Source organism: Bos indicus x Bos taurus, chromosome 15 (assembly GCF_003369695.1).
Source record: "Bos indicus x Bos taurus breed Angus x Brahman F1 hybrid chromosome 15, Bos_hybrid_MaternalHap_v2.0, whole genome shotgun sequence".
In the NCBI taxonomy this organism is placed as follows: Eukaryota; Metazoa; Chordata; class Mammalia; order Artiodactyla; family Bovidae; genus Bos; species Bos indicus x Bos taurus.
This window is the reverse complement of record NC_040090.1, coordinates 899,117-926,772: the sequence shown is the minus strand read 5'-3', so window position 1 is coordinate 926,772 and position 27,656 is coordinate 899,117. Positions and strand designations below refer to the sequence as shown.

At 46.9% G+C, this 27,656-nt stretch overlaps 1 protein-coding gene across 1 annotated transcript; it reads right to left on the bottom strand.

The window, feature by feature from the left end:
• Window positions 1–90: 90 nt before the first annotated feature.
• CBLIF (cobalamin binding intrinsic factor) lies at window positions 91–21,074 on the bottom strand. Its single transcript, XM_027562210.1, has 9 exons — window positions 19,380–21,074; window positions 18,313–18,489; window positions 17,336–17,449; window positions 16,647–16,787; window positions 14,115–14,296; window positions 7,507–7,684; window positions 5,777–5,978; window positions 3,285–3,403; window positions 91–466 (listed from the first exon to the last, which is right to left on the bottom strand). The coding sequence occupies exons 1-9, from the start codon at window positions 19,576–19,578 to the stop codon at window positions 405–407; spliced, it is 1,374 nt and encodes a 457-aa protein (XP_027418011.1). The 5' UTR covers window positions 19,579–21,074; the 3' UTR covers window positions 91–404.
• Window positions 21,075–27,656: the final 6,582 nt, after the last annotated feature.

The following is a 27,656-nucleotide window of genomic DNA, read 5'->3' as shown; positions in this document are numbered from 1 at the left end:
AGTGTTTATAATAGGTGATTTGAAAAGGAGTACTTGGTATAAGATATAAAAAATTTTTTTTAAGATTTCCCTTATAGAATAAAAGACTGTGTCAGTTAAACAATCAAAAAAAGATCAGAATGACCTTCCAATATATCAGCCAGGGGCCCCTTTTCCCTCACCCTACATTTAAATGCTGTCTCACCATCATGGTCATGAAAAACCAGATTTCTTTCATGGGTCACAGACGTTGAGACTCCAGCGATATGCATCATTTATTTTACATTGTGGTTTCCATATTTTAACCAGTAATATGGTAGGGTCGAAAATACCCACTTTTTTTGGGCATAGATTTCAAACGATGTGAAAAAAGCAATTCCAGCCATCCTTTGGGGACGTTTGATAGAAGCTCAGTCCACCTTCTCTTAGTACTGTGTGAAGTTGGCTGTGATGTGCTCATGGTTGAAGGGTATGTAGTCAGCGACTCCTGGAAACAGGGAGAGAACAACCGGAAGTGACCGCGGTGCCCGTGGCCACGCCCCCTCCCGCAGGGTCCACCCGTTACATTGGTTGCCAGTGGGCCGCTGAGTCGCTTCAGTCGTGTCCGACTCTTTGTGACCCCATGGACTGTATGTAGCCCACCAGGCTCCTTGGTCCATGGATTCTCCAGGCAAGAACACTGGAGTGGGTTGCCATTTCCTTCTCCAGGGGACCTTCCCCACCCAGGGACGGGCCGGAAACTGTCTCTTACGTCTCCTGCATTGGCAGGCGGGTTCTTTACCACTAGCGCCACCTGGGAAGCCCGTTAAATTGGTTAGGGTTAGGGGAAGCTGAGCGCCGAAGAACTGATGCTTTTGAACTGTGGTGTTGGAGAAGACTCTTGAGAGTCCCTTGGACTGCAGGGAGATCCAACCAGTCCATTCTGAAGGAGATCAGCCCTGGGATTTCTTTGGAGGCAATGATGCTAAAGCTGAAACTCCAGTACTTTGGCCACCTCATGCGAAGAGTTGACTCATTGGAAAAGACTCTGATGCTGGGAGGGATTGGGGGCAGGAGGAGAAGGGGACGACAGAGGATGAGATGGCTGGATGGCATCACCGACTCGATGGACATGAGTTTGAGTGAACTCCGGGAGATGGTGATGGACAGGGAGGCCTGGCATGCTGCGATTCATGGGGTCACAAAGAGTCGGACACGACTGAGTGACTGAACTGAACTGAACTGAACTGAGGGGAACAAGATCGAGTTGACTAGTATGAAGGAAGCATGGAGTTGAGACTTTGCGGTCTTTTTCTCAGGCTCTCAGCTGCCATGTGGAGCAAATCTTTGGCCAAGCCCTTAGACTGTGCCAGCCTCCTTCCCTCCTATACACAATTGGACTACTAGTATTTATGCTGAATTATTTCCAGGATTAGAAATAATGACTGCCAAGTGCCTAATACAATATCTAACACATAATAAACGTGCAGGAAAGTTGTTACTATTAAAATGGCGTACATAAGCCAAATTTAGAGCATTCAAGTTGGGAACTCATACATTTTGGAGGACTTAAGGAAGGGCCGTTGGTTGAGAATTTTGTCTTTCTGGGCAGGGAACACACAGATTATGACGTAATTGATGATTAAGTTTGAAGTAACCAGGCGTCAGAAAGCTTGACAATTCCAGGCCCAAATCGTTTTGGATCTCGGAGGACATTTTTCCTCCCAAGAGAAGAAAAGTAACTAGCAGACAGGAGAACAAGCCTGACTTAAGTTTTGAGGGCAATTAATGAGATGAAAATTGTAAGAGAAATAACGACAATAGTGATATGCATTTTTGAACAAATGCCATTGAACTTACTCATTTCTAATCCTCACAATAACCTAAAGGGTAATGCTATTTCCAATTGACAGCTGTGGACACTGTGGCTCAGAGAAGAGTCATTATCTGCCTAGAGTAGCTAGAAAATAAGAAAAGGGGCTTTAGGAATTGCCTGGTGGCCCCGTGGTTAGGACTCAGTGCTCTGCCAGGGCCCAGGTTTGATCCCTGGTCAGGAAACTAAAATCCCACAAGCTGGGCTACGTGGCTAAAACAGAGAGAGAGAAGGGGTTTCAAACCAAGGCTTACGTGACTCTAAAATCTTTCTTATATGCATGGCTGCAATTCCACAAATTCTGACGGGCCAGATTTTGTTAAATTCATGACAGGTGCTAGGAAAGACATCTCTCTCGTTGTTATCTTGGACAATGAAGCATCTTGACAAAGCTTCAGTCTGACTCTGCTATGACTCTACTTACGAAGGGATGGTCACGTCTCTGTGAACATCGGGTTAACTTAACATCATCCTTAGACAAAGTAGACGAATGTTCTTTGGGGCAGATAACATTTTAGCATTTGTGCAAACACTTTGGAGATAGTTAAGGTTTTTCCTGAGTCTGAGTTTCATTCTTCGCAATTTCTCCAAGCAAGCATCCTTCATTTTGGCGATTTTAAAAAACACCACTATGAAAGAAGGTGAAAAATGGACCCTGAGGGAAGCTGTGGACTTGATTCCTGCTCCGTCACATACTACGTATGTGCCTGGGGGAAGTCTCTCTTTCTTTCTGAGATAGTTTTTTCTGCTTAAAAGGAGAGTCACTAATACCTACAGAGTTGATGTGAACAGGAAATAAAATAATGTCAGGACATTGATAGCTGTTATTTTTATCCCCCTCATCGATCTGCTCTGGCTGTGAGTTTGCTGTTCTTTCGTTTCATGCATACGTGTCTTTTAACCCCGAAGTGGCCATCTTCTTAGATCACACACTTGTTTTTTTTGTTCTTTTTTGTTTAACTCTTTCTCACATCTGCTTTTTCTTTCTTTAGCTCTTATTACTTTAGGTCAATCCACTTTCCTTCACTGAATATTTTTTTCCACTAGCTCAGAGTGGTGTTAGAATTCTTGATTTGTTTTTGTTTTTGTTTTTTCTGAGCCACATAGCATATGGGATCTTAGTTCACTGATCAGGGATCAAACTCTCGCCCCCTGTAGTGCAAGTGTGGAGTCTTAACTGCTGGACCACCAGAGACGTCCCCGGATTCTTGATTTTAAAAAAACTATTTTAAATAAGTACTCATTTGTTACCTATCTGTCTGTCTAACATCACTGTGTATCCACGATATACGTGCATATGTACACACAAAGCTGTTACATATACAACTGTTGTATACACACGTACTCTCACAATCATTTATTGACTAAATAAATGAATGAATTAAATATGGGAATGAAAGAATTTAGACTTCACACAGTGGAAAAAGTGCCTACATTCCTTTTCTTCACTCACCTTCTATTAAAGGTGTTTTGCCACTCAGGAATTGCCAATATGTCTTGTCATTAACATTTCCAGCGATATTGTTAATTGAAAAGACCTCAAGTCCCCAGGATGTCATTCTGGTTTCAAACCTGTGAGAATAATATCATACGTGATTAATGCCTCGCTCCAAGTCAGGCAATAAGAAAAGATGAAGGGCCAGAGACCTTCTAAATGCCTCAGAGATCAGAAAAAGATGGCTAAAAGATAAAGTGCAAATGGCTAATGAACGAATCTTTTACTTCACTTGGAATTAAATAAAAATATGAATGGGTTTTAAAAAACTTATCAATAAGCAGATTAAACAATGCTGATGTCCAACAATGGGCCAAAACATCAGGTGCGTGAGGGATAAATATCCAAGGTTGACCCTGGCAGTTATAAAATTCGTATTTTTCAATACTTTTCAGTGACATGGAAAAATGCTTATGCAACAATATTGAGTGAAAATGTGGGGTGCACATTGGATGAGAAATATTTATCTATCTCATGTATATATGGATCACAACTACTTGTAATACATGTGGAGAAAATACCTGTAAAATTATAAAAAATATCAACAGTGATTATGTTCTGGATAGACTATGGATGCTTTGTCTTCTTCTTTATGCTTCCCCCCCTCAAAATTTCTCCTATGTATATTTACTAATTATAGTTAGAAAAATAAAATTCAGGCAAAATTAAAGCTAAGATTGGAGAGGAAGTAAAGTATATTCAGAAGATCGTTGGCAAGTTAAGTATTCTAGAAATGCGATCTTTATCCCGACCTGTTCTACAGAAGTTGGAGAAGTTCTGGAGCTGGTCTGCCGGCCGCAGACACGTGTACTTATCCTAACCTTGGTTCCCCATCCTGAACCCTCCTCCCTCCTCCCTCCCCATACCATCCCTCTGGGTCGTCCCAGCGCACCAGCCCCAAGCATCCAGTATCGTGCATCGAACCTGGACTGCTGACTCGTTTCATACATGATATTATACATGTTTCAATGCCATTCTCCTAAATCTTCCCACCCTCTCCCTCTCCCACAGAGTCCAAAAGACTGTTCTATACATCAGCGTCTCTTTTGCTGTCTCGTATACAGGGTTATTGTTACCATCTTTCTAAATTCCATATATATGCGTTAGTATACGGTATTGATGTTTTCCTTTCTGTCTTACTTCACTCTGTATAATAGGCTCCAGTTTCATCCACCTCATTAGAACTGATTCAAATGTATTCTTTTTAATGGCTGAGTAATACTCCATTGTGTATATGTACCACAGCTTTCTTATCCATTCATCTGCTGATGGACATCTAGGTTGCTTCCATGTCCTGGCTATTATAAACAGTGCTGTGATGAACATTGGGGTACACGTGTCTCTTTCCCTTCTGGTTTCCTCAGTGTGTATGCCCAGCAGTGGGATTGCTGGATCATAAGGCAGTTCTATTTCCAGTTTTTTAAGGAATCTTCACACTGTTCTCCATAGTGGCTGTACTAGTTTGCATTCCCACCAACAGTGTAAGAGGGTTCCCTTTTCTCCACACCCTCTCCAGCATTTATTCCTGCCCTCTTTTTCTAGGACTTCTTTTATACCTCCAAAAGCTTCCTGATGATTCCGTTTCAAACTCAGACAACTGAACTTGTCTAAAGGGATTGTTTTTCTCTGAAGGATATTCTTTGTTCCTGACAGTCCCATCAACAGTTCTGAAGCTTCTTTCTCTTGCCCCTCCACGTCCAGTCCCTCACAAGCCCTGCGGCATCTTCCTTGGCCTGAGTGCGTTTCTCCTAGATAAAGTCCTCCTCACTTTGTATAACAGCTCCGTTTCTGTGGTCACGCCCTAGCTTTCCTCTTAGTCATTCATTCTCCATCCCAATTTACATTTTGCAACACTTTTCTTTCTCAAAAACTTGCAATGCTTCACCGCAAGCTGAAGTCCCATTTCCTCAGCCTGGGACTTCAGGCTGTCTGTGTATCACTCAGTCTATCCCTTCAGACACCGTTCACTTAGTTCAATCCTGAATTCTGTCCCTAGTCAAGCTGGTTTATTCATTGACCCTAAATTCCTTGCTCAGTTCTCTCTCAAATGCTTTGTCCTCCTCTAAGAGTTAGAGGAATTTATACCCAACACTTGTTAACTCTGGGCTGATAAAATCCCCTCTTCTTGGAATACCATCCTTTCATATCTTGCTGTATGAGGCCTCTTCTTTGAGGCAATCCAAAAGCCACGAGACTTCCTTGACTCTTCTAATCCACTCTGTGCTCTCTCTCCTTTGAATTCCTGTTTTGAAAACTCCATCATCATCTATTTAATTTTTATGAGGGCCTTGCCTCCTTACCAGATCGCAGGCACCTCGAGGGGCTATTCGATAAAGATGGGTTACTTTATAAGAAGGGAAAAAAGCAAGAACACGAAGGAAGGAGAGAGAGAGAGAATGGGAATTCAGACTGAACTTGGAAGGAGCGGCGAACGTCACTGGAGCACTCACTTGAACTTGGGGTTTCGGCGCTGTGCTTCCTCTAGGACAACAAGCAGCACGGATCCTTTCTTCACACTAACACTGATGGTCACGTTGAAGAGCAGCTCTACGCCCCTCAGCTGGTTACTTATGGTGTAGACGACAGTGATGTTGGAGGCTGAGGTGGGAACAGGGCTGGGAAAGTTGGGCTGAGTTGGTTGTACCTCTTGATCTGCAAAGACCACAGGGGTCAAACTCATTGAAGATTATGGAGTTCACAGTCTAGGTGCAAAATCTCTCTTATCGGCAGAGCATCCCAGAAAGGCTTTCAAGAAATAACAATGATTCTGTGCCCCTTGTGGAATGTTCTGAGAAACTGGTGTGATCTATGAAGCTGTTTCCCATCCGAGAGAAATGGCCACAGCTGAAGAACCAACAGCTCCCTTAATAAAGAACATTTCTTTTGTTAAAAGGATTTTTAAGCTAAAGGGAGGATTGTGAGCCCTAAGTCACATATTGTACCTGGCACTCCATGTTCACTTGGGGCTTTTTGTTAACCCGAAGAATCTGGAAGCAAAGGTAATATGTTTCAGACCATTTAACAGAATACCTGGGTAACCAGTGTGGAGTCCTAGGAAGGACTCTCTGGCCACCTTGTTCAAGTTGGGAAATCTTCGGTAAGCAGCCTAAGGAGTTAGGTGAGTGTGGCTGTGTTTGGTACGATTGGGACTGGATTGCTTAACTGTGGTCTCTGTAGATTCTGTAATTAGGCTGACAAGGAGCTTGCTAATCACTGTTGTACCAGGAAGTCCATGCAATGTAAGAAGAACCATATTTTATGTTAGTATGTGATTAGAAAGAAATATATAATATCTCTGGGTCAGGTTTTCACCCCATCCCTGTGGTGCGCTGTGAGCATATTTTTATATCTCTAAGCCTTGACTGTAAAGTCAACTTTGTTCTTCTCCTGAGCTTCCCAGGCAAACTCAATGATTGACCAGACTTTCTTTGCTTTTGCACCGTGTGGTGCTTCTATTTCTACTCAATACTTCTTTCTTTTTAAAGATTTTTTTTTAAATGTGGACAATTGTTTAAAGGTTTTGCTGAATTTGTTACAATTTTGCTTTCATTTTATGTTTTTTTGGCTGCTAGGTGTGAAGGACAGGGAAGCCTGGCATGCTACAGCCCATAGGGTTGCAAAGAATTGGACACGACTGAGTGACTGAACACATATGGGGTCTTAGTCCCTTAATCAGAGATTGACCCTTCACGCCCTTCATTGGCAGATGGAATCATAACCACTGGAGTGCCAGGAAGTCCCTACTTAATATTTATTTCACTCTTCCAAGTACTGTAGTTATGTCTACATTTTATCTCCTGGCTTTGTAAACAGCAGATATGATAAGATGTTGCATCGTGTTTGGTGCACTTGTCAAATGGATGAAGGAAGTCATGTTAATTTGTTAGGACCATGGACCTTCTCTCCACCAGCCATCCCACAAAATGCCTTCCTGTAGCAGGTGCTCAATAAACCGGTGCTGAATGAAGTGGACATGGGCCTGAATTCCAAGGGAGGACGGCATGGCTGCATGCTGACACACAGCTCTGGGGGACTGGACGTCAGCTGTGGCTCTGCCCGCCTGGAAGTCACAGGTGTAACAAGCCCTTATGCCATTCACAATTGGTCCACATAGGTCCACCTGTCATTCCTGGCATAAGACACCACTTTATAGGGAGAGACAGATGTTCAGAGTCCTTACCAGGGCTGCAAGACACTTGGGGCACATCTAGGTAGGTCTTGCCTTTCAGTGAAGGGAGGATTTGGGCAATGGACATGGAGTTTTGGAATTTCCCCTCCTTGATCTCGTCCAGTACAGTATCCATGGTCTGCTGGCAATCCCACTGCTTGTTAGGTCTCTCAGGTGTCACGGAGAGAGCCTGGGGCCAGGGGGAAGAGACACACACACACACACACAGGTTAGGCGTAGCTGAGAGTTGGCCGTTTTAAGTCCTGTAAGGGTTAGACTCGATCACTAATCTTTGTGATCAACCAGAGGTTCCAGACAACGTCTGTCTCATTCACAGCTACGTCCCCACTGCTTAGTGCAGTGTCTGTCACATAGCAGTCGCTCAATAAATATCTGAGCTACACTAAGACTGAGGCTTCCCAGGTGGCTCAAAGGTAAAAAAATCTGCCTGCCTATGCAGGAGAGGTAGGAGACACAGGTTCAGTTCCTGGGTCGGGAAGATCCCCTGGAGGAGGACATGGCAACCCACTCCAGTATGGAGAATCCCATGGACAGAAGAGCCTGGTGGGCTGTCGTCCATGGGGTCGCACTGAGCTGGACACGACTTCCAGGGAGTCCTTATCCAGGGAGTGCTATCAGGGCGGCTGTACTTGCTCACAGTTCTTAGATGTAGAAGTGCGAGGAGAGCTGGCAAAGCAAGCCTCTGGGGAGCTGTTGTCTAGGACAACCTGGCTGTCTCACCGTGGGAGACCTCTTCCGCTCTCTGCTCTGCACACCCTTCGGGGGACTGGCCCCTCATTTGATCACACAAGACTGCCAGCCAGAGGTTCCGTGGCCCGGGCCACAGCAGAGGATGCAGGGGAGGGGTTAATCGCCGCGTGCGTCCTCTTGGTGCCGGTGATTGGTGGACGCATGCGCCAATCAGAGTCCTTCCCTGACATACAGACACCCGGAGGGAGAAGCCTCTTCTCTTCCCTTTCCGGGTTAGTAATCACTAAGGCACTAGTGAAAGAGGAGACCGAGAAAGCTAGCCTAAAACTCAGCATTCAGAAAACTAAGATCACGGCATCCAGTCCCATCACTTCATGGCAAATAGATGGAGAGACAGTGGAAAGAGTGACAGACTTTACTTTTTTGGTCTCCAAAATCACTGCAGATGGTGACGGCAGCTATGAAATTAAAAGACGCTTACTCCTTGGAAGGAAAGTTATGACCAACCTAGACAGCATATCAAAACACAGAGACATTACCAACCTTTGCCAACAAAGGTCTGTCTAGTCAAAGATATGGTTTTTCCAGTTGTCAGGTATGGATGTGAGAGTTGGACCAGAAAGAAAGCTGAGGGCCGAAGAATTGATGCTTTTGAACTGTGGTGTTGGAGAAGACTCTTGAGAGTCCCCTGGACTTCAAGGAGATCCAAACAGTCCATCCTAAAGGAGATCAGTCCTGAATATTCACTGGAAGGACTGATGCTGAAGCTGAAACTCCAATACTTTGGCCACCTGATAAGAAGCAACTCATTGGAAAAGACCCTGATGCTGGGAAAGATTGAAGGCAGGAGGAGAAGGGGACAACAGAAGATGAGATGGTTAGATGGCATCACCAACTTGATGGACATGAGTTTGAGTAAGCTCTGGGAGTTGGTGATGGACAGGGAGGCCTGGCGTGCTGCAGTCCATGGGGTCGCAAAGAGTCGGACACGACTGAGTGAGCACTTGAACTGAACTGAACTGAAAGCTCTGGTGACCATCTTTCTCAGACATTTTGAAGAAGCAGGAGAGAAGCAGAAAAATCAAGACTGAGAGATGATGATAGAGGGATCCCTGATATCTTATTTGAGACCTTTATTCTGATTAATTCTGAAATCACCTGGATCCTCTAGTTTATGTGAAATAGTAAATCTCAGTTTTGTCTTGTTTTTTTTTTTTTTCCTTAAGCAAAAACTGTTGGAGTTTCTGTTATTTGCATAATGATCCTTGATGAATACACTGTGCAAGTCACACTACTGAGTTTTCTATCTTATGGGTAAAATAGAAACCATAGCTCCTGCCCTACCTTTGGAGTGGTCATTGGAGGTTCAGTTGGGATGCTATGCAAAAGCATTTTTTTTAATAAAAAAAATTTTTTTTTTACCAAGTCTCCTGGGATCTTTGGAGAAGGCAGTGGCACCCCACTCCAGTACTCTTGCCTGGAAAATCCCACGGATGCAGGAGCCTGGTAGGCTGCAGTCCATGGGGTCGCTAAGAGTCTGACAGGACTGAGCGACTTCACTTTCACTTTTCACTTTCATGCATTGGAGAAGGAAATGGCAACCCACTCCAGTGTTCTTGCCTTGAGAATCCCAGGGATAGGGGAGCCTGGTGGGCTGCCATCTATGGGGTTGCTAAGAGTCAGACACGGCTGAGTGACTTCACTTTCACTTTTCACTTTCATGCATTGGAGGAGGAAATGGCAGCCCACTCCAGTACTATTGCCTGGAGAATCCCAGGGATGGGGGAGCCTGGTTGGCTTCCATCTATGGCATCACACAGAGTCGGACACGACTGAAGTGACTTAGCAGCAGCAGCAACCTGGGATCTTAGTTCCCCAACCAGGGATGGGATCGGTGCCCCTGCAGTGGAAGTGCAGAGTTTTAACCACAGGCCTGTCAAGGAAGTCCCTGCAATAGCATTTTGTAATGTATGATGTGGAAGCTGTCCTTCCATCTCCCTCTCTTTAGGGTTGTACTGACCTCAGCCACCAGAGCGTGTTAATGTGCTGGGGTTGCTGACAACTGATTCACCTGAGCTTCGAATGAAAAATGGGAGATGGGAGAGGGGAGCCAGACATGGATGTGAGCTGGAGAGAACAGTGTGAGCAAACAGGCAGTTCTGACAGGCACTGTTGACCTCCGCAACCACGACAGTGGCTCTTCCCAGAGTCCACTTTACTGGGCTCTTTGGTTAAAGGCCATCAGTTAGGTTTTCCCAGCAACCACATCTTGTCCACTAGCCATGTTCCCCTCCCAGACCCCGCTAAGCAATCTGTATCCCTTTGGGATAAAACATCGCAAACACCAACTCTTTAGAAAGGAATGATGCATTAAGCAAAAAGAGAAGGGGGTGGCAGAGGATGAGATGGTGAGATAACATCACTGACTCAGTGGACACGAATTTGAACAATCTCAGGAAGATAGTGGAGGACAGAGGAGCCTGCTGCATTGCATGGTGCTGCAGTCCGTGGGGTTGCAGAGTCCGACACGACTCAGTGACCCAACAGCAACATGGATCCGTTAATTGTTAGAAGTCAGTAATAGCTTGGCAGGAGAAGTTTACCTCTCCAAGTTAAGTTCTTGCCAGAGGAACCTTGAAAGCATTGGCATGTTGATGGAAGAAAGATCAGGGATTCAGAAACAGAGGGAAGGCCCCATGAGTGCCCCTGGGAAGCAATGTGAGTGGCCTAGGTCACTTGAAGGGCAATGATAGCAAGCAGAGGTGAGTGAAGGCTGCAGAGGAAGCTTAATTCACCTTATTCCCTTGGGAGAGACCACAATTATTAAAATCCACCTTTATCTGTGATTCTTTTATATGTTTGCTATGATAGGGAAAATGAAATTCCAAGAGAGTCATTTTCGCATATTTGCCCAAGATTGTGGTCAGTCTGGGATTCAAGCTCAAGTTGTTAGAGCTTAGAAACCTTGATGCTGAAGCTCCAATACTTTGGCCACCTGAAGCGCAGAACTGACTCATTGGAAAAGACCCTGATGCTGGGAAAGACTGAAGCCAGGAGGAGAAGGGGGCAACAGAGGATGAGATGGTTGGGTGGCATCACCGACTCAATGGACATGAGTTTGAGCAAGCTCCGGGAGTTGGTGAAGGACAGGGAGGCCTGGCGTGCTGCAGTCCATGGTGTTGGACACGACTGAGAGACTGAACAGCAACAGAAACACTTGGCTTTCGACACCAGAATATTTTAGATTAGGACAAGTTTATATAGTAGATACCTGGTGATTTCAGACTTCAGATTGCCTGGGTAAGAAACTCTGGCATGATTGGATTAGGGAGAGGCGAGAAATCCACCTGGCCTTTGATATTTGGATATGAATGAGGCCCTTCCTTTTTCCAAGGAAAACTTTAATTCTTAGGTACAGCTTATCACAGTGTACCTTGCAGAACCGACAAACCAAATAAGCAAAAGCAAACACCTCTCTCTCTGGCACTAAGGACAGCAAGGCTATTTTCAGTGAGTCATGAACAGAACAGCACGGATTTCTTCCGGACTTCCTTTGTTCCACTACAAAGCTTTCTAGACCAGAGCCCTGGGAATACTCTTGTGTGATTCAGCCAGTAAAACAGTGTTCTGTTTTTACAGTAAAACAAAGTTCTCTGGCAAAATTCCACTGATCGCAACATGATGTAGAAACTGATTTCATTTTCATTTTATTCCATGGCACACTGGGGATTTTTATCCACTCTTATGTGTAACATGAAAGAACTTCTAGTCTATTTATGCCCTTTGCTGATTTTTTTAATCTTATTTTAAAAAATATTTTAAAAATTGAGATGTAACTGACATGGAACATTATATCGTTTCAGGTGTACTGTTAATTTTATGTCTGTGTATACTGTCAAATGATTGCAATCTAGTCTAGCCACCCACTGCCACACATAGTTTCACAGTTTTTATACTGTGATGAAAAGTTAAGATTCCCTCTCTTAGTAACTTTTCAATATATAATATAGTATTGTTAACTGTAGTCACCATGCGGTACACTGCATTGCTAATTTAGCACACAGAACACCAAACCATTCTGTACATCCTCCTGCACTAATCCAGAACTAAATTAGATTTAGGGCTGGCATCGTAACACCATGATTCTGTTTCTTTATTTTTTATTGATGTATAGTTGATTTATGGGCTTTCCAGATGGCCCAGCTGTTAAGGAATCTGCCTGCAATGTGGGAGACCTGGGTTAGATCCCTGGGTTGGAAAGATCCCCTGGGGAAGGGAAAGGCTACCCACTCCCGTATTATGGCCTGGAGAATTCCATGGACTGTATAGTATTATTTTAGTTTCAGGCATATAGGATAGTGCTTCAGTGTTTCTGCAGATTGTACTCCACGATAGGTTATTACCAGATAATGGCTATAAAGCCCTGTGGACACAGCACACCCTGTTGCTTATCTGTTTTATGCCTAGTAGTTTGTATCTGCTGACCCCATGCCCCTAATTTGTCCTCCCACTTCTGTCTCCCTTTTGGTAACCACAAGTTTGCTTTCTATATCTACGAGAATGTTTCTGTTTTGCATATACATTCATTGTATTATTTTTTAGATTCTACATGTAAGTGATATCGTATAGCATTTGTTTTTTTCTGCCTGTTTAATTTCACTAAGCATAATATTGTGATTCTCTGGTTCTTGGCCGTTCCGTGTTGGCAAGGTCATGATGTAGTTTTTCTATTACTCCTATAGGGCTCAGATGGTAAGGAATCTGCCTGCAATGCGGGAGAACCAGGTTTGATCCCTGGGTTGGGACGATCCCCTGGAGAAGGAAATGGCTAGCCACTTCGGTTTTTTGCCTGGAGAATCCCATGGACAGAGGAGCCTGGCAGGGGGCTCCATGGGATCCATGGGGTCACAAAGAGTCAGCCACAACTGAAGCAACTTCACTTCACTTTATAGGGCATTTTGAGATGATTTGGCTGCAGATGACCCTTTAATTTCGATTCTAGTTGGTTCTCTCTCTCCCTGCTATTTTATTGGTGTGTTTTCTATAGGAGGCTGCTGCCCTAATCAACGGAGGGAGGTGTGTGTGTGTGTGTGTGTGTGTGTGTGGTTGTATTTGGAGCTACATCAAGCAGCATCTTACAGCATCCGAGCCTGAGACTCTACCCAGGGGAACACTGCACAGACTGTAGACTGGATGACCAGATGCATCTGGCATTGCCATGTAGTAGGGATCTTTGTGAGGCTGAATTGACATCGAGAGAGTGAAACAGCTTGACAAAGATTAGATGTCTAGGCAGCTTTGACTTATTTTCATTAATCCTTTTGAATATGATCCCACATTTTTTTTGGATCACGATCCAAGGCTGATAAAAGAACATTTGATTGGCAAGATGGAATCAGAAAAGTCAATGTTATTTGAGGACTTACTCGAATAATCTTATTTTAAAAAATATACCAAACTCCTGTGCGAAGTCACTTCAGTTTTGTCCGAGACACTTGTCGACCCCATGGACCGGAGCCTGCCAGGCTCCTCTGTCCATGGGATTCTCCAGGCAAGAATACTGGAGTGGGCTGCTATGCCCTCCTCCAGGGGATCTTCCCAAGCCAGGGATCGAACCTGGGTCTCCTATGTCTCCTGCATTAGCAGGTGGGTTCTTTACCACTAGGGCCACCTGGGAATTTTTAGGAACAAACTGATCATTATTAATAGTAAATGAATACATTTCTTGGATTTATTATTTTTCCCCAAGGAAGCAAAGAGAGTTCATGTATATTTGTTTTTCTACTTTACCTGTGAAGTAGAGGGGAGTTAAGGCTTACCTGCATTTTGGGGGGAACAGGCTGTGCGGCATGCGGGGTCTATCTTCCTGACCAGGGACTGAGCCCGCCTGTCCTGCAGGACGCATTTACCTGCATCGCGAGGCCAGTGCTGTAGACGTCTCCGATGAGGCCATTGTCTCGGATCCTCGTGCTGATATCCTCCACGATCTTCTTTAGCAACTGAGCGAACAGGGCGCGGTACCCTTCCTCCGAACCTACGGGGATCCTGTTGTACATACAGGTCAGAGCCAAGGTCGCCACTGCTCCTGCGTCTGTGAATCACAGCAGAGGGTAAGACCACCCCCTCCACAGTATGAACAACCAGCATTTTACTGTTGCATTGCTGCATTCAATGGGGGCTTTCCTAGTGGCTCAGTTGGTAAAGAATCTGCCTGCAGTGCAGGAGACCCGGGCTTGAGTCCCTGGTCAGGGAGATCCCCTGGAGAAGGAAATGGCAACCCACTCTGGCAATCTTGGAATTCCATGGACAGAGGAGAGGGACAGGCTGCAGTCCATGGAATCGCAGAGTCGGACACGATGGTGGGGCTAACTTCGGTTTTTCACTTTACTGCATTCAGTAACCTCCCTGACCCTTCAGGACAGCCTGTGAGACAGGACCTCTGATTGTGTCCATTTCAGGGATGAGGGTATGGAGACTCAGAGAATTGCCCAGGGAGGCATCGCTAGTAAGGAGCAAGGACCTGAGAGTGGCTCCGCAGGACGCCAAGGCTCACGCCTCGAATGAAAGCTGACTGGCAGTGATTTCAACCCCACTTCGCATGTCCCAGCATTTATCTGTCAAAAAGTCAGTGCTTCGTGAAGTCCCAGCCGTCGTCACTTCTCAGCGAAGCCTCCTCTGTCATCCCACCCAACAGGCGCAGTCTCTTTTCTGAATTCCTCCAGCATCCGTTGTTTGTACCTGCTTTGCCCTCTCTGCCCTCTCTCCTGTTACCCTGCCGGGGAGCTCTTGGATGAGGGGGTGGGTGGGGCCTGCCTCCTCCAGGGTACCCGGTACAGGGGTCCTCGGCGGGGAGCTCTCGGATGAGGGGGCGGGTGGGGCCTGCCTCCTCCAGGGTACCCGGTACAGGGGTCCTCGGCGGGGAGCTCTAGGATGAGGGGGAAGAGGAGCCTGCCTCCTCCAGGGTACCTAGTTCAGGGATCCTTGGTGGGGAGCTCTCGGATGAGGGGGTGAGTGGGGCCTGCCTCCTCCAGGGTACCTGGTACAGGGGTCCTTGGCGGGGAGCTCTCGGATGAGGAGGTGGGTGGGGCCTGCCTCCTCCAAGGTACCTGGTACAGGGATCCTTGGTGGGGAGCTCTCGGATGAGGGGGAAGAGGAGCCTGCCTCCTCCAGGGTACCTGGTACAGGGGTCCTCAGCGGGGAGCTCTCGGATGAGGGGGAAGAGGAGCCTGCCTCCTCCAGGGTACCTGGTTCAGGGATCCTTGGTGGGGAGCTCTCGGATGAGGGGGTGGGTGGGGCCTGCCTCCTCCGGGGTACCCCATACAGGGGTCCTCAGCCCTTTCCTTCTTATTATGTGTGAACTAAATGGGCAAACTCTGGCATAGTGAGACCAGAACAAACCAGAGACTCACCAGATGGCATTTTTTTTTTCTCACTAATCTTTTCCTCTCCACCCTAATCTCCACCCCAAAGTTGCATCATCTCGCTGAGGATGACAGTGTTGGCCAAGAAGTCCCAATTTCCTGAACCGGCAGAGACGCCCCAGCCATGAGAAGGTCCCTGATGAGAAGCAGAGGCCAGTCTGTGTTTGACCCACAGGGAAGATACCTGAGCAAATATTGACCTGAGTGTTGGTCTAGTAGGGACTAAAATGAGAGAGGTCGCTGAAGTTGCATATTTAAGGGGTGAAAATGTGAGCTGATGCTGTTGCTTAGACAGTGGCAGAGGAGAAAAGGTGACCACAAATGAGGGACCTCACAGAGGGCATCATGCCGAGAAGGGGTCATTATGTGTGATGGGGTGGAGGAGAGAGTGTCCATTCACAGATAGCCTCGCAGGATGCAGGAAGAAGAAGGTTCCAGTGCCTCCTTGAAAGAGAGCATCATGGCTTTAAGGTTCAGAGAGGAGCTGTTTAATATCAAGAGAATGTTTGGACGTTGTGAGGAGAAGCACTGAGAAGAATAGAGTGTGGACGCATCAGTTTAGTTCAGTTCAGTCGCTCAGTCGTGTCCAGCTCTCTGCGACTCCATAAACCTCAGCACGCCAGGACTCCCTGTCCAGCAACTCCTGGAGTTCAGTAGGGATTAAAGAGGAGGCTCAGGGTGGGGCTGAGTCTAGACGTTGGTTTAATAATTTAACTGCTGTTTGGGAACGACTCGTGACTTGGATGACATGTTTATTGGTTCCAGTGGAGATTCTGGAACTGCCAGGCACGTCAAGGTTTGTCCTGGTTTTCTGTTTTCCTTTTCTCTTTCATGTGTACCTTACGTTTCATTTATCCCTCGCACATCCACCAAATGTCTGCCCAGCATCTCTCCCTGCTGGCATCTTCCTGGCCCTCCCCTCCTCCGTGGAAAGCACCCCCTGCCATGGTCCCCCCAGCTCTACCCGTCAGTGACCTTGGTGTTCCAGGCTCAGGGCAGCGTTTGAAACCAGTGACTTACCCACGTCAAAGGGAGAGGAGCTGGCCAGCAGGGTCTTGGCGAAGCGGGCTGCTACGGGTAAGGTCGTCTCTGGGTGGTTCTGGCACAGCGCCAGGATGGCCAGGCTGGGCCCATAGAAGGTGGAAGCGTAGGAACCGAGGCCTTGAGAGGGACAGGAGCCTGCGTAAGACTAACGTTCACCGTAAGAAAGACATTTGTGGAAAAGGAAAAGCCAGACCTTGGAAATGGACATGGCTAGAAACCCTGTCCAAGAAGAAAGATACTGTATTGGCAAGAGACAACTTCCTGCCTCTCAGAACAAGAATGGCATCTGGCAGGGGAACGGAATCAAGGGAGGCTGCTGTCTCCAGGGGAGGGCGTGCAGTCGTGTCCTCCCGGAGGGCGGTCTTTTCCAGTTTGTTGGACCAGAAGTGGAGATCTCATGTGGGGATTATCAGAGTGACCTGAGTGGAGGAACACCGGCTCTCTTCCCTCCACCTCCACCCTCCCCTCCTTCTCTTTACAGATTTAGAATTCTCAGGAAGGGCCATTTGCCTCACTTCCCCACTCCCTTCTGATGAGGTCTTACTGGAAGGTGTCCAGTTCTCCATTTGGGTCCGTCCACCCTCCCCTCCTTCTCTTTACAGATTTAGAATTCTCAGGAAGGGCCATTTGCCTCACTTCCCCACTCCCTTCTGATGAGGTCTTACTGGAAGGTGTCCAGTTCTCCATTTGGGTCCGCAGAGTTGACACTTTGTCCCCAGGGTCTCGGCAGGAGGAGGTGAGGGCCATGATGGTGAGGCCGAGCTGACCAGCAGTCAGGTCTGTGGAGGAGAGAACAGTACTGTTAAACAAAGGCATTCTCAGAGCGGAGAGCTCCAGCGGTCAGGCTGAGCTCTCTGCTTCTTTCCAGATCATTTTGATTTTTTAAAAATAATGAAATCAGATAGTTTTTTGACCTTTCTTAAGGAAAGAAGTGTGGGAAGACACTGCAGAAATGTTTAACCTGGTGACCTCTATGTGGTTTGACCACCTCTTTCGGATTTCCTGGTATCTGTTTAGAAAAGCAGCAAGAATACCCCTGCAAGTTCGTATGGAAACATGTCTAGTTACAAGACACTTTTAACTCTACTCAGGTTTCTCTAACTTGGACCTCAGGCAACTCCTGTGAGGCAGGCAGAACAGAGATTTTATTGCTTTTGTTACTATTGCTGTTCCTGTTTAACGTATCTATTCTTTCTGGTCATGCCATATGGAATGTGGGGTCTTCAGTTCTTCCCCAACCGGGGATTGAACTTGCATCATCTTGCATTGGAAGTGTGGAGTCTTAACCACTGCACCGTCAAGGAAATCCTGCTATTAGTGTTATCGTTACTCGAGTGACCTGCATTTTGTGAATGACAGAGGTGAGGCTGGTGGGAATCTGTGAGCCCATCAGGGTCACAGAGTTAGTAGGTGGCGGAGTCAGACCCGGAAGCCTGCTCATTTACATTTAGTCTAGAGCTGTTTCTGCTTTACTGCCCTCCTATGTGAATGCACCGACCCGAGGTTCCGTCCTTCCAGGGATGCAGGGAAAGCTGTTTGGTGACTCAGGCACCATCACAGGTAGCGCTGGGGTGGAGGGACTTGGGGAGGGGGTCTGGGAGTGGAGACTCAGGGAGCCCGCTGAGGGGCTCTGGTTTCTCACCGGCTGTGTCACTGGCCATGAGATCGAAAGTCAGGAGCTTCTGGGCCTCCACGTTGTAGGCTCCTGCCAGGTTCATGGCGATCAGGACACTGGGATTTGGGGAGGTGGAGTTGATCACCGAGTTCTCCATGATCACTTGGATGCCATCGACCCAGGGCTGCTCTGCTGAGGGAACAGCTGCGAAGGGCAAAGCCATTTACCAAACCCTTCATCCTCACGCTCTCTTCTCAGAAATGTTTGCATCTCTTAGCTTTGGTATCCTTGGGGATGCCCCCGTTAGGGGTGATTATTAAAGAGAAATGGAGAAAACGCTCAGGTTTCCTTTTGAGGCCAGTTAGTCACTGCACGCATGCTCAGTCACGCAGTCGTGTCTGACTCTTGTGACCCCATGGCCTGTAGCCCGCCAGGCTCCTCTGTCCATGGGATTCTCTAGGCAAGAAGACTGGTGTGGGCAGCCATGTCCTCCTCCAGGGGATCTTCCCGACCCAGGGATCGAACCTGGGTTTCTTGCATTGCAGGCGGATTCTTTACCATCTGAGCCCCCGGGGAACCCCAGTTAGTCCCTACATCTTTCCAAAGAACTCTGATCTTTAAGAAAGTGATTTTTTACTTAGCAACATCAAACGCTGTGGCTCACAGACATTTCATGCTAGTTCTAGCATGTTCCCAGAGATCACTGATTGCCCTGCATCCATCTTTTTCTCACTTTTGCATGAGATGTAAGAAGGATCTGGGCTACGACCTATCCTCAGCAGGTACCCAACCTTCTCCCCACCAGGGCCACATGGTCAGCACAGTCACTGAGGGTCTCCCCCCGAATCATCAACCATCATTCCCGCAACAGTATTTCAATCTCTCTTAATGTAAAGTGCAGAGACTTGCCTCTCCAAGAACTCGCGCCATTAAGTCAGGAGCGATGAACCGTACAGACTCGCGCCCTGTAAGGGGCCCCGTCACGGCTGCCACTCTCAGGCCCTCTCTCGTCAGTAGACGCCAGCGTCTGAGCTTTCTGCCTGGCCCCAGGGTAACCGCTTCCTTGACCTCCTTGGAAAAAATGCCCTACTCACAGCATGAGCTTCGGGTCTGGGTGCTGGTCCTCGTCGCAGCCCAGAGAAGGGTCAGGAGCTGGAGGGCAGCTCGGGCCATGCCTCTGTCTCCTGGTGTGTCCCGTCCCCTGTTCCCGAGTCCCGACGTGTGCAGGCTTCGTGTTTCCCTGCTTCCCCTTATATATGCGGCTCTTTGTAAAGCAGTCTGCCTGCTCCCCATCCCAGCCACTCCTAAGCGCTTATCCTGATTTCCATTTGCTCACGCAAGCTTGCCTACTCCCAAGCCTCCAAGGCATCTGAAGGTCATGTCTCGGCAGCACGGTCAGAGGAGACACTCGGGACTTCGTATGCGATGAAGGCCAAGTGTCCTTTACTAAAGTCCCGGGAGGCTGGCTAGTGTGCGAGTCTCAAGGGGACTTTCTCCTAAGCCTTTTCTTCCCCAGAAACCTCTTGGCTATTTTTCAGCAACCACGTCATTGAGGTTGGGGTGGTTCCTAAGGCCCCGCCTCACAGTTCATGGGGTTCTCACAGCAAGAACACTGGAGTGGTTAGACATTCCCTCCTCCAGTGGATCAGATTTTGTCAGAACTCTCCTCTATCACCCGTCCGTCTTGGGTGGCGCTGCACAGCGTGGCTTCACTGAGTTACGCAAGCCCCTTCTTCACAAGGGGGCAGTAATCCACGGAGGGGAAACCTGGGCAAACTCCGGGAGGTGGTCAGGGACAGGAGGCCTGGTGCGCTGCAGTCCACGGGGTTGCAAAGAGTCGGACACGACTTGGTGATGAACAGCAACACCCCACTTACAGTCGGAGGCGCTTGTTTTACGAGAAGTGCTCTGAGGCCCTCAGGTAGCATCGGCCAGGTGTGGGCTGGCTTTATGCAGTGAACTAGGCCGTCACGACTTGGGTTCCAGCCCATGGGCAAACAACAGACTGCAGTTCCCCAGAATTTTTTATTTTTTAATTTCTCTTTCCTACTGAGGGAAGAAAGCAGTTTCAAACACCCAAGGATTTCAGATATTGTCTTTTAAAGTAAGTAATTGGAAAATGTGGGATCAGTGAACTATATTAAGCAATATGTATATATTAACTTTTTTAGGATTGTGGCTGTATAATAAAGCAAAGTGAGCCCCCCTATCATGGAGAACTGAAAATGATGATATTATGAAGGAGGTAGCTACCTTTTTTCTTTTCTAACGACCTATTTTTAAGTAGCTTCTTTTAGGAGGCCATTCTCCAGTGACTCCCAACTTAAAATAAGATTCAAAGGCCTTCAAACGCCTCCGGCCCTGTGAGATCTGCCCCCTGGCTTCCCTCCGGACCTCACCTCCATCCACTGTCCCCCTTGCCCTGGCAGCTTCTGCAGCACTTCCTGTTCCTCGAACCTGTCGGTCCCCGCAGCTCCCGCTGTCCCCTCTGCCCGGGACATCTTTTCTCCAAATACTGGCACGATGGCTCGTCACTTCTTTCGTTACTCTGCTCAGAGGTCAGGTTGTTTTGGTTTTAATTTTGTTTATTCTTTTATTTTTGACGGTGCTGGATCTTCGTTGCCGTGCGGGCTTTTCTCTTGTTGCGTCAGGTGGGGTGCTCGCTGCTGTGGCTTGTGGACCCCTCACTGGCGGCTCCTCGTGGACGGCGGGCTCCGGGGCGCGGGCTCAGTACTTGGGGGCTTAGTTGCTCTGTGACGTGTGCGATCTTCCCGGATCAGGAATTGAACCGTGTCCCCTGCGTTGGCAGGCGAATTCTATACCACTGAGCCACCAGGGAAGCCCGAAGGCCAGCTTTTGTTTGTTTTCCTGTTTCCCTTTCATTTTTCATCTTTCAGTGTTAGACTTTCAATTGGAGCATAGTTGCGTTACAAGGCGCTCGTTCCTGCCGTACTGCAAAGCGAATCAGCCACGTGTGCGCGCACATCCCACCCTGGGTCTCCTTCCACAGGCCACCACGGAGCTCTGAGTGGAGTTCCCTGTCAAAGGTCAGCTCTCAGAGACGCCGTCCCAGACCCCTGCGTGAGAGACGGCCCCCCGACGCCCGCTGCCGCGGCCGCGCAGGTCCCACCCTCCCTCCCACTGTGCGCCTCGTTCCTGTCTGCCCCTTCCCCAGGGCAGCGTCGGCTCCGTAGTGCCAGGGGCTTCCTCCGTTCTGTCCACTGCTGTGTCGCAGGTACGTGAGATGCTACCTAGCTCCTAGTCGGAATCAAAGGGAGCCTTTACAATTCTTTAATTTTGTCTTTTTGTTGAAATGTAGTTGATTTACAATATCGTGTTAGTTCCTGGCGCACAGCAGAGCCATCCAGTTAGACATATGTGTGTTCTTTTTCGTATTCTTTTCCATTCTGATTTGTTACGGGATGTTGAATACGGCTCCCTGGGCTGTACAATAGGGCCTTTATCTGTCCTATCTGTAGCAGTGTGTATCTGCTAATCCCAGACTCCTAAGTTATCCCTCCCTACCCCTTATCCCCCTTTGGTAATAGTACATTTGTTCCCTAAGTCAGTGAATCTGTTAATGTTTTGTAAATAAGTTTATTTGTATCACATTTTAGATTCACACGTAAGTGATCTCATGAGCTCTTTGTCTTTGTGACTTCGTGTGATCATCTCTAGGTGTCTCCATGTTGCTACCAACTTATCAAATGAACACTTTCTGAATGAGTGAATCAATGAACAAATATATAGCCTGGGTGATAAAGCATTTTCTTTCTTTCTTGGAGAATGTCAGTGGTGGTGTGGGGCGAGAACACAGGACACATATTAGGGTGTGATACACGTCTAACATCTTCTTATGTTTCCACCTCCTGGCATTCACGCCCTTATATAATCAGTCCTCTTGAGATGGTTGGATGGTTTCATCGACTCAATGGACATGAGTTTGGGTAAACTCCGGGAGTCGGTGATGGACAGGGAGGTCTGGTGTGCTGCAGTCCATGGGGTCGCAAAGAGTCAGATACGACTGAGCGACTGAACAGAACTGAACTTCTCTAGCGTATGAGTTGACCTTGCTTCTGATAATTATAATACAGCAGAAGTGACGGGATGAGGTTGCAGAAGACCAGCTCCGTCTGGCTTGCAGTCCCTGGCTCTTCTTGCTTCTAGCTCTGATGAACCAGCTGCTGTGTTGTGAGCTTCCTTGTGGAAGAGCCTGTGTGGGGAAGAGCTGAGAGCATCTCCAGCCCACAGCCAGGAGCTGAGAGCATCTCCAGCCCACAGCCAGGCAGGGCAACAGGCACACGAAAGAGCTTGAAAGCAGATCCTTCCCCGCTGAGCTTTGAGATGAAGGCAGACCATAGCCAGTATGTTTTTAATTTTATTTTTTTAGTTTATTTTTTAAAGTTGATATGTTATATTTTCATTTTTATTCAGTTCATTTTTTTTCCCCCTGCCTCGCAGCATGCTAAATCCCAGTTCCCTAATCAGGGGCCAAAACCGTGGCCCCTGCAGTGGAAGCTCGGAGACCCAGCCACTAGGCCTCGAGGGAAGTCCTCCAGCTGACGTCTTGATGCAGGGTCATGAAAGCCGGAGGACCCAGGCAACCTGTCCCTCCACTGTGAGATAACGTGTTGTTGTTTTAAGCCATTAAGTTTTAGGGTGACTTGTCATACAGTGATATATAACTAATGCACAGCATTTGGCGGGTGATGAAGCAGTTTTGGGCTGCGTGGTGGAGAGCCCTGTCCACCGTGAAGGAGTAGGGTCATCCTCACACCTTTAAGATGCATCCATCCTAATCCTGGAACCTGTGAATGCATTAGGTCAGGTGGTAAAGGTGAGACAGCCTGGGCCCTGGGACCCTTTGCTGCAATGTCTGAGCCTGGACAAAGTCTCCTCAAGCCACAAAATACAAAGAAACTATAAAGGACTGAAAATAGCTGTGTGCACGCACAACTGGGACAAATTCTGGACGAAAGATACATAAAGATCAAAAAAGCTCAGCTTGCACTTCTAAAGAGCTGGGAGCAAAAGCAGGGCGCTGTGTAGGCCCCTCTGTGTCCCTCCACAAGGAGGTGGGCTGAACACCTGCGCTACCCCTCCTGCCTGACCCGTGGGCACACACCACCACTTCACCCCCACGTAAGGAACCAGCTCGCCTCTGCTGGGGGCGCCAGCTGGCAGGGGACTCTGTTCTTTGTTCCCGCTGCCCCCTGCTGTTGTAGGAGTCCCAGTAAAGCCTTGTCTGAATTTCTTTTCTGGCCTCTGATCAACTTCTTTTGATTAAAGAGACCAAGAACCCTGGTTAGTAATTATTTATATTTTCTTTGTATTTTTCGCTTGAGCTTCCTTACTTTTACTGTGGACTGTCTTGATGGGCGCAGTGTCATCACAGGGGTCCTTGTAAGCGGAAGAGGGAGGCAGGAGACTTAGAGTTGGAGGAGAAGTGATGAAGGACGCAGAGGTCAGCATGATACGATTGCTGACTTTGAAGATGGTGGGGCTGAGAGCCTAGGTACGCAGGATTCCTGTGGGAGCTGGAACATTCAGGGAAAGTGATTCCGCCCCTAGAAGCTCTAGAAGAACGCAGCCCTTTTTTGACACTTAGATTTCAGCTCAGAGAGTCCCAGTTCATACTTCTGACCTCCAGAATTGTGAGAATAATACTGTCTTAAGCCAGTACTCTTGCCTGGAAAATCCCATGGATGGAGGAGCCTGGTAGGCTGCAGTCCATGGGGTCGCAAAGAGTCGGACACGACTGGGCGACTTTACTTTCACTTTTCACTTTCATGCATTGGAGAAGGAGATGGCAGCCCACTCCAGTATTCTTGCTTGGAGAATCCCAGGGACAGGGGAGCCTGGTGGGCTGCTGTCTATGGGGTCGCACAGAGTCGGGCACGACTGAAGCGACTCAGCAGCAGCAGCAGAAGCAAGCCAGTACAGTTGTAATTTGTTACAGCAGCAGTAAGAATCTCATACAGGATTGGGAGCCAGCAAGATGCTGACCTCGGGTTCCAGAGCCTGCCATAACCATCCTGAGATAACCCATGAACCCTTGATGCATCTTCTCTTTGAACATCCACTTTCTTGTACATTACCTCTTACAGCCATGGTTGCTTCATGTTGACACAACTGTTTCCATTTGCAAATAACTTCCAGAACAGGAACCACAGAGTCTACATTTTCTTCAGCAGCATGTTTTGACAGTCTTTGGCTAACTCTTGACTGGACTTCTTTCTTTCTTTGTTTTTTCCTGTGCCTCATTTTTTGGTATCAAAGTACCCAGAGTCTCTCTGGATATCTGAAAGGTTTATTTGTGTTAATTACTTCTTTGCAGGCATAAATTTCTGCCTTCAGACTCAATCTAGGTTCTGATATAATCCCAAACTATAAGAGCTTCTCAGAATGCAAGTGTGGCCAGAACTAAGTTTCACTTACCAATATTAGTGAAATGCTAAAGGAATGTTATTCCATTGACCTTCTTGTCTGTTTCTGAGATTGAGGCCATTTCTATTAGACAGCAGTGTTACTGCCTTCTACTTAGAGACCACTGACTGGAAGAAACTCATCTGTATCTGCCAGAAATTGAGGCTCACTGTGCTGCAGGGAAGTGCTGGAAAGCACAGTGCATGAAGTGAGGTTTGATACTTTACCCACTCAGAATCAAAAGAGAATCGCAAAGAAAGTGACTTTCATGCTGTGATGGCATAGTGTTTGATTCCATGTTGATATACTGAGGAGATTAATTTCTTATACCACTTTTGGGAAAAATCAGTCTAAAGAAATTGGGTAACGGGAAACTTGGCTGTGGAGTACAAAACGAAGCAGGGCAAAGGCTAACAGAGTTTTGCCAAGAGAATACACTGGTCATAGCAAACACCCTCTTCCAACAACCCAAGGGAAGACTCTACACATGGACATCACCAGATGGTCAGTACTGAAATCAGATTGATTATATTCTTTGCAGCCAAAGATGGAGAAGCTCTATACAGTCAGTAAAAACAAGACTGGGAGCTGACTGTGGCTCAGATCATGAATTCCGTATTGCTAAATTCAAACTTACATTGAAGAAAGTAGGAAAAACCACTAGACCATTCAGGTATAACCTCAGTCAAATCCCTTATGATTATACAGTGGAAGTGAGAAATAGATTCGAGGGTTTAGATCTGATAGACAGAGTGCCTGAAGAACTATGGACGGAGGTTTGTGACATTGTACAGGAGGCAGTGATCAAGACCATCCCCAAGAAAAAGAAATGCAAAAAGGCAAAATGGTTGTCTGATGAGGCCTTACAAATAGTTGAGGAAGGAAGAGAAGTGAAAGGCAAAGGAGGAAAGGAAAGATATACCATTTGAATACCGAGTTCCAAAGAATAGCAAGGAGAGAGAAGAAAGCTTTCCTCAGTGATCAATGCAAAGAAATAGAGGAAAACAATAGAATGGGAAAGACTAGAGATCTCTTCAAGAAAATTAGAGATACCAAGGGAACATATCATGCAAAGATGGGCTCAATAAAGGATGGAAATGGTAGGGACCTAATAGAAGCAGATGATCTTAAGAAGAGGTGGCAAGAATACATAGAAGAACTATATAAAAAAGATCTTCATGACTCACATAACCATGATGGTGTGATCACTCACCTAGAGCCAGACATCCTGGAATTCGAAGTTAAGTGGGCCTTAGGAAGCATAACTGCAAACAAAGCTAGTGGAGGTGATGGAATTCCAGTTGAGCTATTCCAAATCCTAAAAGATGATGCTGTGAAAGTACTGCACTCAATATGCTAGCAAATTTGGAAAACTCAGTAGTGGCCACAGGACTGGAAAAGGTCAGTTTTCATTCCAGTCCCAAAGAAAGGCAATGTCAAATAATGTTCAAACTACCTCACAATTGCACTCATCTCACAAGCTAGCAAAGTAATGCTCAAAATTTTCCAAACCAGGCTTCAACAGTACGTGAACCATGTAGTTCCAGATGTTCAAGCTGGTTTTAGAAAAGGCAGAGGAACCAGAGATCCAATTGCCAACATCCAATGGATCATTGAGAAAGCAAGAGAGTTCCAGAAAACATCTACTTCTGCTTTATTGACTACACCAAAGCATTTAACTGTGTGGATTACAACAAACTGGAAAATTATTCAAGAGATGGGAATACCAGACTACCTGACCTGCCTCTTGAGAAAATTTGTATGCAGGTCAGGAAGCAACAGTTGGAACTGGACATGGAACAACAGACTGGTTCCAAATAGGAAAAGGAGTACATCAAGGCTATATATTGTCACCCTGCTTATTTAACTCACATGCAGAGTACATCATGAGAAACTCTGGGCTGGAAGAAGCACAAGCTGGAATCAAGATTGCCGGGAGAAACATCAATAATCTCAGATATGCAGATGACACCACCCTTATGGCAGAAAGTGAAGAGGAACTAAAAAGCCTCTTGATGAAAGTGAAAGAGGAGAGTGAAAAAGTTGGCTTAAAGTTCAACATTCAGAAAACGAAGATCATGGCATCGGGTCCCATCACTTCATGGCAAATAGATGGGGAAACATCGGAAACAGTGTCAGACTTTATTTTTCTGGGCTCCAAAATCACTGCAGATGGTGACTGCAGCCATGAAATTAAAAGATGCTTGCTCCTTGGAAGAAAAGCTATGACCAACCTAGATAGCATATTGAAAAACAGAGACATTACTTTGCCAACAAAGGTCCATCTAGTCAAAGCTATGTTTTTTCCAGTAGTCATGTATGGATGTGCGAGTTGGACTATAAAGAAAGCTGAGCGCCAAAGAATTGATGCTTTTGAACTGTGGTGTTGGAGAAGACTCTTGAGAGTCCCTTGAACTGCAAGGAGATCAAACCAATCAGTTCTGGGAGATCAGTCCTGAATATTCATTGGAAGGACTGATGCTGAAGCTAAAGCTCCAGTACTTTGGCCACCTGATTCGAAGAACTGACTCATCAGAAAAGACCCTGATCCTGGGGAAAGTTTGAAGGCAGGAGGATAAGGGGACGACAGAGGATGAGATGGTTCAACAGAGATGAGTTTGAGCAAGCTCAGGGAGGGAGTGAAGGACAGAGAAGCCTGGTGTGCTGCAGCCTGTGGGGTTGCAAAGAGTCAGACACGACTGAGCCACCGAACAACAACAATCTTAAGCCATTATTCTCCAATTTCACGTAGACTGTGTAGTCTATAAAGATATCTGACAGTGGGCACCCCGTGCTCACAGAACCGTGGAAGTCCCCCTGCCTCTAACTGAGTTTTCAGGATGTCACGCAGACCCCAGAGGATGGAATCCATTGCTGTCCAGCTGAGAAGAACTCTTTCACATCTGGCTCGTGAAGACCAGGGCAGGGTTGGACCTGAGAGTGGA

What these genes read in the sequence shown, in the direction of transcription:
- CBLIF (XM_027562210.1), bottom strand. Translation starts at nt 19,578, where the DNA reads ATGGGGAGCAGGCAGACTGCTTTACAAAGAGCCGCATATATAAGGGGA. An exon ending in GCACTGGCCTCGCGATGCAG is followed by an intron (nt 7,685 to 14,114) that starts GTAAATGCGTCC and finishes CCCTGGCCCCAG; the next exon opens with GCTCTCTCCGTGACACCTGA. An exon ending in CAAAACACCTTTAATAGAAG is followed by an intron (nt 467 to 3,284) that starts GTGAGTGAAGAA and finishes CCCTGTTTCCAG; the next exon opens with GAGTCGCTGACTACATACCC.